The sequence below is a fragment of the Tricharina praecox genome, assembly GCF_024521635.1.
Source record: "Tricharina praecox strain CBS 144465 chromosome Unknown BZA05scaffold_36, whole genome shotgun sequence".
Taxonomy (NCBI): domain Eukaryota; kingdom Fungi; phylum Ascomycota; class Pezizomycetes; order Pezizales; family Pyronemataceae; genus Tricharina; species Tricharina praecox.
The window spans coordinates 100,487-114,905 of record NW_026250438.1 but is presented as its reverse complement, the minus strand read 5'-3'; the positions used below and the strand labels follow the sequence as shown (position 1 = coordinate 114,905).

The window sequence follows — 14,419 nt, the reverse complement described above, 5'->3', positions numbered from 1 at the left end:
GTACCTGCCCGAAGTGAATCATTGCTGTTGGTTGTTGGAGGAAGTTGGGCGGACGGAAGGCGGATATAACTCTGTTGATGCCGTGACTGGTACCGGTCGGCGGTAAGTGGTAGAGTGCTTATATACCTGCTTAGGTCGAGAACGGGCTATCGCAGCCTGCAGGCGCCGGAGGATAGGTTAGTTGAAGATCGGCATGGACTTTGCTGGAGACGAGATGATTCCTGCTGATCCTGGGGGAGGGCTGCGGCGGTGGGCTGATACTTGCATAGGGTATGTATTTGCGTATAAAGACACATACATCCGGTTCTTCACGGTGATTTGAAAGGCCATGAGGCTGAACGCAATGGTGCCAAAGGTCATACAATTTCCGATACAAGAGACTACATAATCCATCTCCCTCTCCCTCTCTAAGCAAAGCCGCCATTGACCCTAATATTCTGCCCCATCGTCCAGCCCGCCTCCTTCTGGCACAGGAACACCACGACCGCAGCGATATCCTCCGGCTCGCCGATGCGGCCCGCTGGGCTCATCCCCTCAAACATCTCCACGACCTGCTCGGTCTTCCCCTTAAGGAACAAGTCCGTCCTCGTGGGGCCGGGACTGACACAATTGACCGCGATGCCCCTACGGCCTAGGTCCTTACTCACGCCCCTGACCATTTGCTCAATGGCGCCCTTGGTGCTGACATAGAGCGTGTACGCGGGGGTGAGCACGCTCGCGGCCGTCAGGCTCGTCGAGAAGAACACGATGCGCCCCTCGCCGTCGGGCATGTGCGGCGCCGCCGTCTGCGAAAGGAAGAACGGGCCCTTGACGTTGGTGTTGTAGCAGCGGTCGAAGACCGCCTCTGTCGTGTCGCGAAGGTCCGCAGACGGCATCCACCCCGCGTTCAGCACGAGGAAGTCGATCTTGCCGTATCTTGCGACTGTGTCCGCCACGAGCTTCTGGCACGCCGGGACGGAGGAGACGTCGGCTTGTAGCAGAAGGTGCGTGCTTGGGTTCGGCAGCGTAGATAGAAGCAGCTCGGCTTCGGGCTGCGAGGAGCTGAAGTTGATCACTACGCTGGCCCCCTGCGCGGCGAGGTTCTTGGCGATGGCTGCTCCGATGCCCTTGGAGCTGCCGGTTACGAGGGCGACTTTGCCGGTGAGAGACATGGTGCTGTAGTGGTGGTGGTGGTAGTGGTGGTGGTGGGCTCGTTGGAGGAGTGGGAGTGAAGTGAAGATGAAGTTGAGGCTGTAGCTGTAGATGTTTGGATCTGATGATGAAGCTGATGATGAGCTCAATAGTCAGGACATCACATCGCTTTTATGTCTCCCTCCCTTCTTCCTCCATCCCTCCCTCCATCACTCCCTTCCCCGGAGACATTGAACTCCAAACACACCTCCGCCGGCGATACGGCCGAATCGAATCCACGGCGCCTTCACCGGGAGGCCTAGGTACGTATCTTCTCAGGCCCACCGACCGACCGACCAACCCCGCGCCGCCCCGCGCACACCACGTGCGGGGATTTCGATAACCCGGACCTTACTCCATTATCCCCGCGCACAGCGCAAATACACGGGCACACAGCGTAGGCACACAGACAAACGTTTTTGTGCAACGCGGATATAGATCGTTAGCCGAGTACATTAGAGTAGGTTAGAGTATGTAGGGATGCGCATTGCTCGTTGCTCATTGATCGCTGCTCGCTCACCGGGCACCCGCTGCGGAATCTCCGGGGCACACCAGCAGACATATCCGGCTCCGGCTCCGGCTCCGGCCCTGGCCCTGGCGGCTGACTGTGCATTGCGCCTTAACAAAAACTCCGGGTTCGTACTCGGTGAGTCGGTGGGTGTGTAGTGTGAACTGTGTGTTTCACAGTGTCATCCTTTCTGTGGGCCATGCTATGCTATGCTCGAGTGCGTGTCCGCCATAGATCTACCTTGGAGTAGGCAAATTACGGTATTACATACGGTCTGGGCCCGGGTAACACTAGGAATATATACGTACCGGTAACACAGCATACCCACCGGTATGTAACCATGTGCTTACCTATTGCACGAGATCCCCTGATCACACAGCGGATATGATATATCCCCGCCGCGTGAGATACTTCCGAAGGGCCTTCACTACAATGCTTAAGGCCGGCGGGGTTAAGCGAATCAGCCCTATGGGCGGCCTCTAGTTATCCCCGCATCTACATACGCTTGGACATGATTTACGACGCACATGTTTAAGCATAGGCAATACTTCGCGGTGGAACATGAAGGGGACAATGATTCGGGAATACAATCATGACCGGACTTAGCACCACCTCCGATCTGTCCATGCTCCATTCCTTCACATGGTCCATAGGTACAGCAGCAAAAAATTCATTATATCCTCCATCCCCCCCTCCCCGCCGCCTTTAACTACCACTTCTCAACCCCCGTCCTCAAATCGACCTCCCAAGTCAGTGCCCTCTTATCCTGCGTATGCAGCCACCAATACGCGTCCGCAATAGCGTCCGGATCAATAAGCCCCTTTTCATCGACGCCCTTAAACATCTCCCTGATCCTGGGGGTATCAATCGGGCCATCAACGATGACGTGCGCGACATGGACCCCTCTTGGCCCAAACTCTTTGGCCAGACTCTGTGCCAGCGCGCGCTGCGCCCACTTCTGCGTCGCGAACGCCGCGCTCTCGGCATTGGCCTTGACCGACGCCGTCGCCCCCGTAAAGATCAGCGACGGCGTGTAGGCACCGGCGGTGTCCGAAGCTCCAGCGGTCAGCAGCAGCGGTAGCGCGTGCTGCGAGAAGAGGAACGGGCCGCGCCTGGTCACCCTCTGGTATCAGCACCACCCCCAGCATCCCTCCTCCCCCCCGCACACCCGCAGCAAAAGGAGAACTCACCCCCCCGTAGCCCACCCACTCTCGAACTCGTCAAGACTCAGCTCCAAAAACGGCTTTTTCACTCTGCTCGCAACATTGTATACCGCGGCAGCGAGCGGACGGTCCGCGTACGCCTCGCGGATTCGCCCGAACGCTGCCGCAATGCTGACCGGATCTGTTACGTCCGTCGCCACCGCGATCCCGTCCCCGCCGATGGACGCAAGGATCTGCTCTGCTGCACCCGAGGTCCGCGCGAGAAGCGCCACGGTGTAGGTGCGCCCGAAACGGGCGGCCAGGGAGGCACCGGTGCCTGGGCCGACGCCGGCGATTATGGCGAGGGGCTTGAGGAGTGGCATGGTGAGGGGTTGGGGGAGGGGGGGGGGGGGGGGGGTAGGTGGTGGTGGTTTCTGCTGTTGGTTGGGAAGTGGTTGTTGTTGTTGCGTACGATGGATGATGGATCTCTACCCGATTGCGGGGTGGGGTATGGAGAGTTTATACTTACGCACTTACATACCACGATACCGAAGGCTGAAGCTGATTTGAAATAACTATGCGGGCAATTGCTGGGCCACCTATGCCCCGAGTCCAAAGCTGATTTGAAATGCCCGGCGGCGGTGACGTGCTCACTGCTTGACAGGTAGTTAGATATAGTAGAGCTTTGGTTCAATGCAATTCTTTGATTATCGATCAACCGCGGTTAGTTATGTAGATAGGCTGCGCAAAGTAGAGTAGAGTTTGTGGGGTGGTGCATATTGGACGATGCATATGGAACCATGGATGCAAATGGATGGCCGGATGAGGATATACTCGTGCGAATGATGGACATTGGAGATAGGTACCGCCAATCAGCCACGTGCGACGGAATAGGTAGCTGGAGCACGGCATAAACAGAACGTTCGACGACGGAGTCCCGTCGAGCTATGTCGGCATCGGCGCATCGCTAGACACTTCCGTGGAACGCGGGGACGTCAGGTACATGAGTACATAAGCACTTAGGTAAGGGGCTGCCATGTCGGGAAGAATGGTCGGATGCACTGGAGACAAAACAACAAGACACGAGTGACGAAGCGGCATCAACAGTCAGTAATTCATCATTCGATTGTCGCCCATAGCCTCGCAAGCGTAGTGCAGTAGAGACAGGAAGGGGTATATACATCAGCATCAGCATCAACATCAACATCCATCCATCGACATCGCCCATCATGGTACAAAAATAAACCAAAAATAAAACACATGCACAAGCCCAAAACATTCCCGCTAAACGCTCCCACGCAATGCCTCGTATCGTTCCTCATCATTCGTCATAAAGTCTTATCCAGTGTCCACCATTTACAGCGTCGACCACAGCGCCACAGCCGCAACCATCACGACCCACCAGACCTTCTCAACGGCGGCCTTCGAGCTGCCGCCACCGTCGCTGGTAGTCTGATCACGCACTCCGAGCGGCAAGTTCTGCCAGCCAAAGGTGACACTTTGCGGCACGGTAGTGTTTACGCAATCGCCGCTGCCAAAGTCGAGGCCGGCGAGGTCATCAGGGGTTCGGAAGAACATGTACTTTGCGCGGTCGAGGCCGTTGAAGCCGCTAGTATCGTACGGGAACCTGTTCGCACTGTCGGTGGCGGAGACGTTGCGCAGCAGGATGCACTGGACGTTGGCGTACGCCTTTGCCACCTCCGGGTAGCCGCTCATCACGTCGGAGTTCGTCGTGTCGCCGATGAGCACGAAGCGGCGCCGCGGGAACGTCCGCAGGATCCGCTCGAGCAGGAATTTGCGCACCGCGAACGTCTGCTCCACCGTCGTGAAGTTCAGCGGCCGCGTGTCGAATGAGCCCAGAGGGTACGTGTTATAGATGAACTCGGCGTACTTGCGCGTCGCCTGCTGCGGCGTCGTGGTCAGGTAGTGGAAGTGGTACGGCTGGTCGGGGTACTGCGCCTTCCACTCGGCAAAGCGCTGCGGCATGTTCATCCACGGAACGAAGTCGCGCGCGAACGAGTTGAGGAGTCCCTCCGTCGGCTGGTAGATCTTGGTCACTCGCAGGATGTCGTCGATGTCCGAGAGCACAATCACTCCTTCCGGGGGAACGAGATACACCGTCGAGTTGCCCGTGTCCGTCCCTTGGGTGTGCATATCTAGCTGCACGATGTCACTCACCTGCGAGCCGTCGGGAAGCCATGTGCCGGTACCACCGGTGGGCTCGATGGGGACCGACACGAAGCCGTCGATCTCGCCTCTGGCATCCGTTTCCACTGGCCAAACGACCCTCCCCGTCCACGGCGATAGCGCGGACGTGCTGTTCTGGCCGGGACGGACTTTGAGATGGAACTCGAGCTGCTGGCCATCGACCGGCAGCGACAGGATGGCCGAGGTCAGGTTGCGAGCGTTCGTTTGCTCGTTCGGCTGCAGCTCCGAAACGTCGAAGTCGGGCAGGAACACATTGGCCGCTCGATCGAGGGTGCTGGTCGTCACGATGCTGCTGTCGTTGTCGAACGCGAACGGTTCTTTGTACGCCCACGCGTGGAAGCGGACGTTCCAGGCATTGTCTGACCAGTTCGCATACGCCCTTTGACACACAGAAACACATCAGTTCCCAGAAGTCATGACAGCAACAACAATGGACGTGGAGACATACGGCATGTTGAGAACCTTCACCGGCAAGCTGTTGACGGCATCGTCACTGATTCTCAATTCGCTTTGGATCCGGTCGGTGTTTGGAATCCAGCTGAAAAAATCGGGCAGAATTCCCTGCGAGCGTCAACACGAGAGCTCGGTGCCGACCGACAGAGAAAGAGATATATCTATCTTGTTCATACCTGGGCGATGTCGTCCAGATTGATCCCACTGAGGAGGTTATTGATAACGTCGGAGAGGGCACGACGGCGAAGCTGGCCATCCCTCCGCTGCAGCAGATCCGCTAGATCATTGGGATCTGCTGGAGACGCGGACGCTACGGCGGTGAGAGCGCTCACGAGGATAAACGATAGCCGCATCACTGGAAACACGGGGGGTTGGTAGTATGGACGAAGAAGGACGAAGGTTTTGACGGTGAATGGAGCAGAGAAGATCTTTCGGCATCTCAGACGCACTGCAAGCAAGCAGAGCAGAGCAGAGCACAGCAGCAAAGCGGGAAAGCACAGCACAGTACGTACATAGGCGCCAACGTCATCGGACCGGAAAAATGAACAGCAACACGAACCAGTTCAGTTCCCGGTGGCCACTGGCTGGGCTCGCGGCAGCGCTGTGCTGCCAACCAACAGACAGGGGGATGTTCCCACTCGAGTGGCCGCTGTTTATCCCCGACGCTACCATGTATGCCTGCGAGAACAGCCACAGAATTCCTGATCCGGGCAGCCCATTCCCCCAAAAGTCCACACAAAACACCTCGCTGCGTTTCCAGCCACCAAATTAATTTGTTGAAGAAAAAAAAAGAGGGCTGGTGATCGATGCTAGGCCACGTCAGGACGAAGCTAGAGTACTCTATGTACCAGGGCGGCGCCACGGAGCGAAACAAGCGACATAACGTGCCGTGCGACAATTGGTCCGTCGGAATCACATCACTAGTCATCTACGGGAGACAGTTCCATTTGGCTGGGAGTCGAATTGAATCCCGTGGTAGCACCCGGCCGCCGATCCGAGCTTTTTATTGTTTTCGTTTATTCGACCGATGTCGCCGATCCGATGCTTCTATGAGAATCGCCCGCACGGTGTGAGAGAAACCCATGCGTGGCGAAGTACCATGTAGAGTACTTAGATTACTTCCTATGTAGATCCAAAAGTTCTAGCCCCGGCGAGTGGTCCGCCGTGTAACTCCGGACGCCTGTTCCGCGCGATCGACCGCGAAACCCACACACTGCGAGTATACGCCACATGTCTCGATGAAGATGGCTACAGTACATACCAGGCACAGCCGATAAGTTGTGTCTCACCACCACTGCGACTTATAAGCGCAAGGCGAGGCACCACTTACCCTTACATGCGAGTACAGTGGCGAAACTGGCGCAGCCGTGAGAAATAGGTACGGTACGAAGTATAGGCATCGTAGAACAATAGATCGCTATTATGTATTGAGGAGAATACTATTTGCACAGTACCTACAAGACTCAATTCAGCACCGATCACCAACTACGTTCGAGAACGGCGGGTGATGGGCCATGAAGTGGTCCGTTTCTATGATACATACCGACGACACCAGAATCCCACTGTACGGAAGTCACTGTGGCTGATTGCTATGAATGATCGAAAGTTACTGCACTGGGCACCTACATACATGTACATGTTTTCGGCTCGTGGAGCAGTAACGTCGGCGGTCGCGGGCGATCGCGGGCGATCGCAAGTGGCTACGTAGACGCAATCAAAACCTCGACGGAGCGAAGCTGCGAAGCGCGACGATGGCGGGTTCGTCAGGGTTGAAGATCGTGAGGGCTGTGAAGGTACACATGAGCGTATCTACACACATATAACGTGAGCGATTATACGCACATACGATCAGACTTGCGAGGTAACCAGGTACCGGTACCGGTACTTATATATAACGAAGACCGATAACGACCCGTGGGCGGTGCACGACTGCCCACTAGGATTTCTGCGCTTGGAGCGGACAGTGCGGATATGTAGGTAGCGAATTCCTCTCGACGGCCCGGTTCTCCTCCCGCTTCTAACTTCTCTGCGACGAACGCACCATGCTCCCGCTTAGCGAGGGCGATGGCAAGGGCGCTTTGACCGTTAGTTCTCATACGAAATCACTCGTAAAGCGAGTGATGCCGCGTACATGGTCGATAGTAGAACCGATTCAGTGCTCATACTGAGGTGCAGAGGTGGGGTAAGTAGGTACCAATCGGAAATAAAACTTTCACCGTCACTACCCCCACTATCCGGGCTCCGATGGGTGTGCAAATGTACACACCGCGCAGCCTCTTGCCGGTACTGGAGTCTGGAGGGTCTTCACTTCATGAGTTCATCTTCATCCGTAGAAAGTAGGAACCTTAACTCCTCTGGTGAATGGCTGATGGCTCGCTCGCAATTTCCTCTTCCGCAAGGCATGATGCCCATCAATCGGACTCATGGGGGTGCATACGTCCAAAGTCCACACAAATTGCGCGCAACTCCAGATTTTCGAAAACCTCAATTCTGAATAATTTCTCCCAGAGACTTGCGCTCATCTAGCCGGTCCGGAGCTCTATTAATATTACTCATTATATATCCTTCCCGTAGGAAATTAACCGGCTATATACCGCCAGCCATCCCCCTCTTTGTGAGTCCTCCCATCAACGACAACGCGTAGCAGTAGCGTTGTTGAAGACAATCGCGTTGGGAGATCCTGGGCCAGGACCGATGACCCTGCCCCTAGTCGCGACGTCGAGCAGGAGCTCCGTGACCTCGCAGGGGGTCAGGGCGCCGAACAAGCCCAAGAAGTAAGCGACGACGCCGGCGACGAACGGGGAGGCCATTGAGGTTCCGCTCAGGACGGCGACCGCATCGTTGCTGCCGATGTAAGCGGACAGAATGTTGACGCCGGGCGCGAAGAGGTCGACGCTGGGCCCGAAGTTGGAGAACCCGGCGCGGACATCCGTGGTGGGGTCAATGGCGGCGACGGTGAGCGCGATGGGTACCGACGCGGGAGAGTAGTTGCTCGCTTCGGCGTCGCTGTTGCCGGCGGCGACGGCGATCGGCAGGCCGCTGTCGATGGCGTTGTTGACGGCTAGGTTCAGCGCGGCTGAGCGGAGCGAGCTGAGGGACATGTTGGCGACGGACGCGCCGCGGCGCCCCTCGTTGGCGGCGTCGGTGGCGGCGTATTGCACACCGGCGATGACGCCGGAAAGCGTGCCGAAGCCGTCGGCGCCGAGAACTTTTATGGCGAGGAGCTCGATCTCCTTGCAGACTCCGAAGTCCCGGCCGCCGATGATGCCGGCAACGTGCGTTCCGTGGCCATTCTCGTCGGTTGGGACGCCGTCGACAAAGTTGGCGACGTTGATGGCACGGCCTTGGAATTGCTCGTGTGTGGCAAGGACACCCTAAGGGAAAGTTCGACATCAGAACAATGCAATCACCCTCTTCAAGTGTTTGGAATGGTAATAAAAGCTTACAGTGTCGATGACGTATGCGGTGGTGCCATTACAGTTGTCGGCATCGGCGCTGTAGACGTAGTTCACTGACGGTCTGCGGTGCGAAATGCGTCCGAGACCAGGGCCAGCGTCGAATTGGGTGATCTACGGGATGGTTAAAAAAAATGCGATTATTAGCAAGTCAACGAATCAAAGAGGGAAGGCTCCCCCCACACACGCACACAAACTTACCAGGGGATTGGCGGCGCTGACAACGCGATCGGGTTCGATGTAATTGACCTCAGGACGAGTGGCAATCTCCTCAATGGTCTTGTTGTCGAAAGTACCAACGTATCCCTTCATGGTTCCGAACAGGTACGTGTGCTTTAGAACCCCCTCGGGGAACTCGCCGTTGCCACTCCCCTTCGCGACACCGGGGGATTGGATGCCTGCGGCCCAACTGCAGTGCGCTTCGAATTCCGGCTCCGGGGTTTCGGGTTTGAGCATGACGATATAGGCACCTTCGATGATATCTCCGGTGGCAGCCAGGGCTCCCTGGAGCGCTGCCGCAAGAATCAGAAGTGACGGGAAGAACTGCATGATTTGAGCCGATACGAAGGAGTCGGAGAGAACCTGAGGATGTGATGAACGGAATCACCGTGGAGACAGTCTGCTATTTATCCAGCGGACAACGGAGTGCCATCCTTTGATACATACGGCTGAGAAGCTCGAAGCATACGTGTATGTACGTGAGCCAAAATATCTCGAGCAGGCTCCACGGAAGCACCGATCTTGCGACGCCAGGGTCTGTCGCGGTGGAGCGGTGGGGGGCCCCAGAGCGTGATCGTACACCCCGCGAATGAGGGGTTCTCCATCTCCTCCACACGCGTGGTGGTGGATGATTGCGTTGGAGGATATAAATAAGCTTCGTGGTCCAATGCCAAAAATCCCCGCGCTGCACGGGATTTGACGTGATAGGATCAAGGAATGGCGGGCGGAGTGAGTTCCCTGCTGCCGAACGCAGATGTTAGGTTCGGCCGGCTACATACATATGTAGAGTACTCGCCGCTGGCCTGCGCATGCAAGGACGGCTCACGAATGCACGCTCATCTATCATTGGATATTGTATAGCTTCAGCTCGGCTGCGAAGCTTAGCGAAGCTTAGCGAAGCTCGAACGCGCTACTCCTCGAGACGACAAAGTGGGTTGGGCAAATATTACCGTCCAAGTACCTTCTCGGTGAACAGAGTTCGGCTCCAGTACATACTGTAGGTTGAGATTCCTCGAAAGGACACATCCAGCTTCCGGGGAGACCACCGGCAGATCGATCTTGACTCGCTACCGTTTGGCTACTGCAACTGGCTTCCGGCTTTCCTTCCTTTTGTCCATGCGGTTTCTTTTGCTTTCGGATGGTTGGTTGATTCGGACTTCCCCATCAAGTGACACAAAAGTGTGTTCGGTACTCGAATGTTACTGGTACTTGTCTGCCGGGACGCAAGTGGTTCTGTCGGTTGGTGTGTTTTCTTTTTTTCCCCAAGGTGTTTCTTTTGTTGGGCACCAACTCGTTATTCTGAGGCGTCCGCGTCGAAATCAACGTCCACCACTACCGCCACCGTGGCCTGCTCATGAGGATGGATCCGAACACTCAGTTGAGGCAATTGGATGCCAATTGGCCGAGTTGTCAGATTCAATTCCTGTTCACGGACGGTCACTCTCGCCAAGAAACTCACCACACGAGACGAGAACATCTCAGCCTCCCATACTGCCATGATCCAGCTACTATTAGTAATAGGTCGCATGCAATCAACGAGTAAACAAAACAAAAAACCCTTCGCGTCTCCGCATCCAAGTATCCTGCACATTCGAGTACATACCAGCCGCACGCCCTCTACATGCGTGCAAAGTACTTAGGAGCTGCATGCATGCATGGGCACTGGGCAGTTGGTGGCAGCATCGCCCAACACCTGGCGGGTTCCTCAGCTCTGTCCATCATCCAATGGGTTCAATGATCTGGGCACAATCGACATAGTTATGTGGAGTACCTACTGCCCAAAGTATCCGTAAGTTCGCTTATGTACCAAAGAAATCTCCTTTCCTTGCTTCGATGTCTTGCGCCGGTTTGACTGCGTAAGCCACATACGAGTTTCGATTCTGTTGGGCGGCCCCAGAAGCAGCAAAAAGAACGTACGTACGCACTGCGTACATACACAACTTCCCAGCTCGAAGAAACTCTAGCCTTGCGTCCATCCAGAGTATGATTCGTATGAGGGTTGGGAACACATGTGGTGGGTGTCTGCGTGTGTACACTTGAGTGAAGCTGGTAGAGCCGCCTAACGATTGGTCCGACGTATGCAGTGATCTAATGCACACGGTCAGTCCGTCTGTTATTGGGGTAGGGGTAGGACTGGATTGCATGACGGAGTTTGTTTCAAGGCTGCGGTACGTACCACGGTAGTCCTGGGAAGTTTCGAGTGATCAACCTTTTTGGGTGTTCGTCGTCGTCGAATTGCACAAAGTTCAAACTAGAGTACCTAGCTCCTGATCCCTCTCAGCCACGTGACCTAGGTAGTTAACTGAATGTCTCTGTACCATAAGTCGACGAGCTTCTTAGTAGTCTTGAAGGTCCTGGAGATGTCGTTCATAGGTTTGGCTGTCCCACGGAGCCAGTGTATCGATAGTAGCAGCTGCAGAAGTTGATATTTGCCCGGGTTTGATGCCGTCGGCTGTATCTTCCGTCGTGTACGTCTTCTCGCCGTATGCTTTATCCGCCGTTAGTTAACGACCTTATCCGCCGTTAACGTACTTCTCCGCCGTGTACGTGTTTCTCCGCCTTCTACGTCCGTATCCGCCTTCTACGTCCTTAGCCGCCGTGTACGTCCTTTCACTCGATAGTACTAATGGGGGTATTCGGGGCTTTTCAAATTTCCGTCAATCAGTCTAAAGATATCCGAGTTTAGCGCACCAGCCGAGAGACCACAGAACGGGTGTGGTCAAATAAAACGTGATCAATTAACAAAAGGTCTATGCAGATGATGATGTCTGTTGTGTTGAAAAAAGAGACGGACCGACAAGAAGAACAGAAAACATTTCAACGTTCAACGAACGCATCGGGTCTGCCCTACATAACACATAGGTCCCACCAGGTCCCGCCTGGTCCCAACAAGGTCTCTCCTCCAAAATACAAGGTCTCAACAAGGTCTCTGTCGTCTGCCACCGCCATGAGAGGAGCACATGTAGAATAGATGGCGGATCCGATAAAATCGGAGGGGAGGCTGGTCGAATCGGTGGATCCGAATGGTGGTGTCAGCCGGACTAGCCGGATCGAGTGACACCGAACGTTGTAGGCAGCGGGGGAGAGCCGTATTAGATGGCTCTTCGAAGTTGAATACAACCTCAACTTCTTCATTATCTATCTTTTGTTTTCGCCGTCTCCCTCCCGTGCTCACCAATGCCGCTAAGCCGCCTTCTCCTTCGCGCCCCTCAATAGCCAACTAAGACCCCATATCTCCACACTTCTGGATGATGTGAGAATCGGATGTCGATTTGGGACTCTGCTCGGCAAAGGTGCTTTCCAGAATGCCCGCAGCAACACGGGTCCGGATTATTGTCATGATACCTTCCTCGGACTCCGAGTGAGCTCCTTTCAAGTTTGAAGCTCTCATGTCGCCCACCGGGAACTATTGGCTTACTCATATTCGTGTCAGCATCTACTACCTAGGCTGCTGGGCACGGCATGGCTGCACTCCACTCTTCGCTTCAGGCACAAGGCACGTGTCTCGGAAGCTGGGATGTGGATTAGACTTTGATCTAGCTGACCTGAAAAGAGCTCCGCCGCATTTCAACAAGACACAGCAAACTCTTTGTGAACTAGTCCTCTCGAAACTAGTCCGTCGGCCTTCACCGGACCATGGTCGTGCTGCTCTCGAAGCCACCGCAACCAGGCCGCACCCACCGCACTCACCGCATACGTATGGGGCCGCCTCCGCTCTAACCTGTGAGGCAACACCATGCGAAACACATCTCCTCGGATCCACAGTGGACATTTCTCCGTCGCGCTAAAGTGCTGACTCACCAGTAACTTCCGGTAGTGCTCACCGCAGCGATACGTCCAGGGGTGCCTTTGCGGATGGCAAGGCAACCACCGGACTCAAGAGTCAAGACCGGGAAACGGGGCCGTGGTACTCCGAGTACGGGGGAATGCGCATATGTAGTAAAGCTGCAATAGACGCAATCTTGACACCTGATGACAATGCAACCCAGGTGCCGCTCTGGCGGACCGGAGGAAGTGTTTTTTGCCCAGGAAGGCCCAATTCTGACAGATGTGCCGGGGGATTGACACCGAACCGTGTGCTCGAAAGGCCGGCTGCCACTCAAAAGCCCTCAGCCACGATCTGTCGGTTTAGTCTTTTCGGATTCTGGAAAGTCGCTCGCTACTAGTAGCGGATAATTCCGCAAATGGCCCCCGCGTCAGCCTTACTGGTGTCCGTTTTCGCCGCGCGTAACTCTGTCAGTGGTCTACCGGACCGTCAGTCCACATTTCCTCGAACGTCCCGGACGGCCGTGAGCTGGTTGCGTGGAACCTCAGGAGCACGTCTGCAACACCAACTGTTTTGGATGCGAACGAAGAATTCGAAGGGGACTCTAACTGAGTATGTAGCTATACATACGATGGTGGATAACTATATTTGTGGGTCTTAATTGTCACCGCAGGGGCCATGATCTACTGGTGGATAGCTATTTGCCTATGTCTGTGGGTCTCAATTCTCGCCGCTTGGGCCATGATCTACTATTTTCCGCTCATCAGTCAATATAACGTAGCCCTGTGAGGCTGGACAGTGGACACATACTATCCTGCAATTCCCTCCGGAATCGAACAAAGCAATTTCAATCCGACTAGGGATTCATATGCACTTCTCTTCAGGCTGTTGAACCTGGCACCCGATGTGGGTTGTGTTTGTGTACCTGCATACCGTACACAGCTAGCGCATGTCTATGTATCCTCACCGGCGATCACGCGCAGCCAGGATCTGATAACCGGCCCCGTCTATTCCCTCCTTTTGTGCTGACACTATGTTGCAATTTGCCTAGTCGTGGGCATGGACGTGCACAACACCCTCACCCAGGACTACAATTTACCGCACAGCAGCAGGGGAAAGACGGGTACTGCTTTAAGGGATGCCTGTTGCCTGCGCCCAAATGAGGCACGGCTGTCACAACCCACGTTGCCATTGCGCCGATGTTGCAGCGCTATTACCACAGCCATCACCCCGGAGAGAAGCCCCCCCGGGTGGGGTTGATGGGCAACAAGCCCGAGGGCTGCCCCCTTTCCAGGGGTTCCGTACACGGAAGGATGTCGTCTAAATGCTGGAATGCCCGGCTTGTAGTTCCATTGGAGTCCGAATATACATGGAGGTCCTATGACGGTGGGGACTATTTTGCAATCCTTCCACCTCGACGACGACGACTATGTGTCCGTGAAGACCGTTCGCCAATATCCGACCTCAATACACTCATTTCGTTCGATCGTTACGGTTA

General features: G+C 55.4%; 4 protein-coding genes across 4 annotated transcripts; all 4 read right to left on the bottom strand.

Moving 5' to 3' along the window:
- Nucleotides 1–324: 324 nt before the first annotated feature.
- On the bottom strand, nucleotides 325–1,400 carry BZA05DRAFT_188711 (uncharacterized protein). Its single transcript, XM_051479386.1, has one exon. It carries the CDS (start codon nucleotides 1,149–1,151, stop codon nucleotides 408–410), a length of 744 nt encoding a protein of 247 aa, XP_051335306.1. The 5' UTR covers nucleotides 1,152–1,400; the 3' UTR covers nucleotides 325–407.
- A 732-nt stretch (nucleotides 1,401–2,132) lies between these two features.
- On the bottom strand, nucleotides 2,133–3,223 carry BZA05DRAFT_359624 (oxidoreductase). The gene is made up of 2 exons (XM_051481473.1): nucleotides 2,869–3,223; nucleotides 2,133–2,790 (listed from the first exon to the last, which is right to left on the bottom strand). Exons 1-2 carry the CDS (start codon nucleotides 3,201–3,203, stop codon nucleotides 2,388–2,390), a joined length of 738 nt encoding a protein of 245 aa, XP_051335305.1. The 5' UTR covers nucleotides 3,204–3,223; the 3' UTR covers nucleotides 2,133–2,387.
- A 692-nt stretch (nucleotides 3,224–3,915) lies between these two features.
- On the bottom strand, nucleotides 3,916–6,076 carry BZA05DRAFT_188693 (uncharacterized protein). Its single transcript, XM_051479385.1, has 4 exons — nucleotides 5,814–6,076; nucleotides 5,658–5,744; nucleotides 5,477–5,589; nucleotides 3,916–5,407 (listed from the first exon to the last, which is right to left on the bottom strand). The coding sequence occupies exons 1-4, from the start codon at nucleotides 5,832–5,834 to the stop codon at nucleotides 4,177–4,179; spliced, it is 1,452 nt and encodes a 483-aa protein (XP_051335304.1). The 5' UTR covers nucleotides 5,835–6,076; the 3' UTR covers nucleotides 3,916–4,176.
- A 2,032-nt stretch (nucleotides 6,077–8,108) lies between these two features.
- On the bottom strand, nucleotides 8,109–9,894 carry BZA05DRAFT_461825 (alkaline protease; the record flags this gene model as incomplete). Its single annotated transcript, XM_051487689.1, has 3 exons — nucleotides 9,138–9,894; nucleotides 8,928–9,050; nucleotides 8,109–8,855 (listed from the first exon to the last, which is right to left on the bottom strand). The coding sequence occupies exons 1-3, from the start codon at nucleotides 9,483–9,485 to the stop codon at nucleotides 8,109–8,111; spliced, it is 1,218 nt and encodes a 405-aa protein (XP_051335303.1). The 5' UTR covers nucleotides 9,486–9,894.
- Nucleotides 9,895–14,419: the final 4,525 nt, after the last annotated feature.

Coding starts and splice junctions, on each gene's coding strand:
- BZA05DRAFT_188711 (XM_051479386.1), bottom strand. CDS start 1,151: ATGTCTCTCACCGGCAAAGTCGCCCTCGTAACCGGCAGCTCCAAGGGC.
- BZA05DRAFT_359624 (XM_051481473.1), bottom strand. CDS start 3,203: ATGCCACTCCTCAAGCCCCTCGCCATAATCGCCGGCGTCGGCCCAGGC. Junction 2,791..2,868: donor AGTGGGTGGGCTACGGGGGG/GTGAGTTCTCCT, acceptor GAGGGTGACCAG/GCGCGGCCCGTTCCTCTTCT.
- BZA05DRAFT_188693 (XM_051479385.1), bottom strand. CDS start 5,834: ATGCGGCTATCGTTTATCCTC. Junction 5,745..5,813: donor TGCGGCTATCGTTTATCCTC/GTGAGCGCTCTC, acceptor GATCTGCTGCAG/CGGAGGGATGGCCAGCTTCG. Junction 5,590..5,657: donor ATCTGGACGACATCGCCCAG/GTATGAACAAGA, acceptor TGACGCTCGCAG/GGAATTCTGCCCGATTTTTT.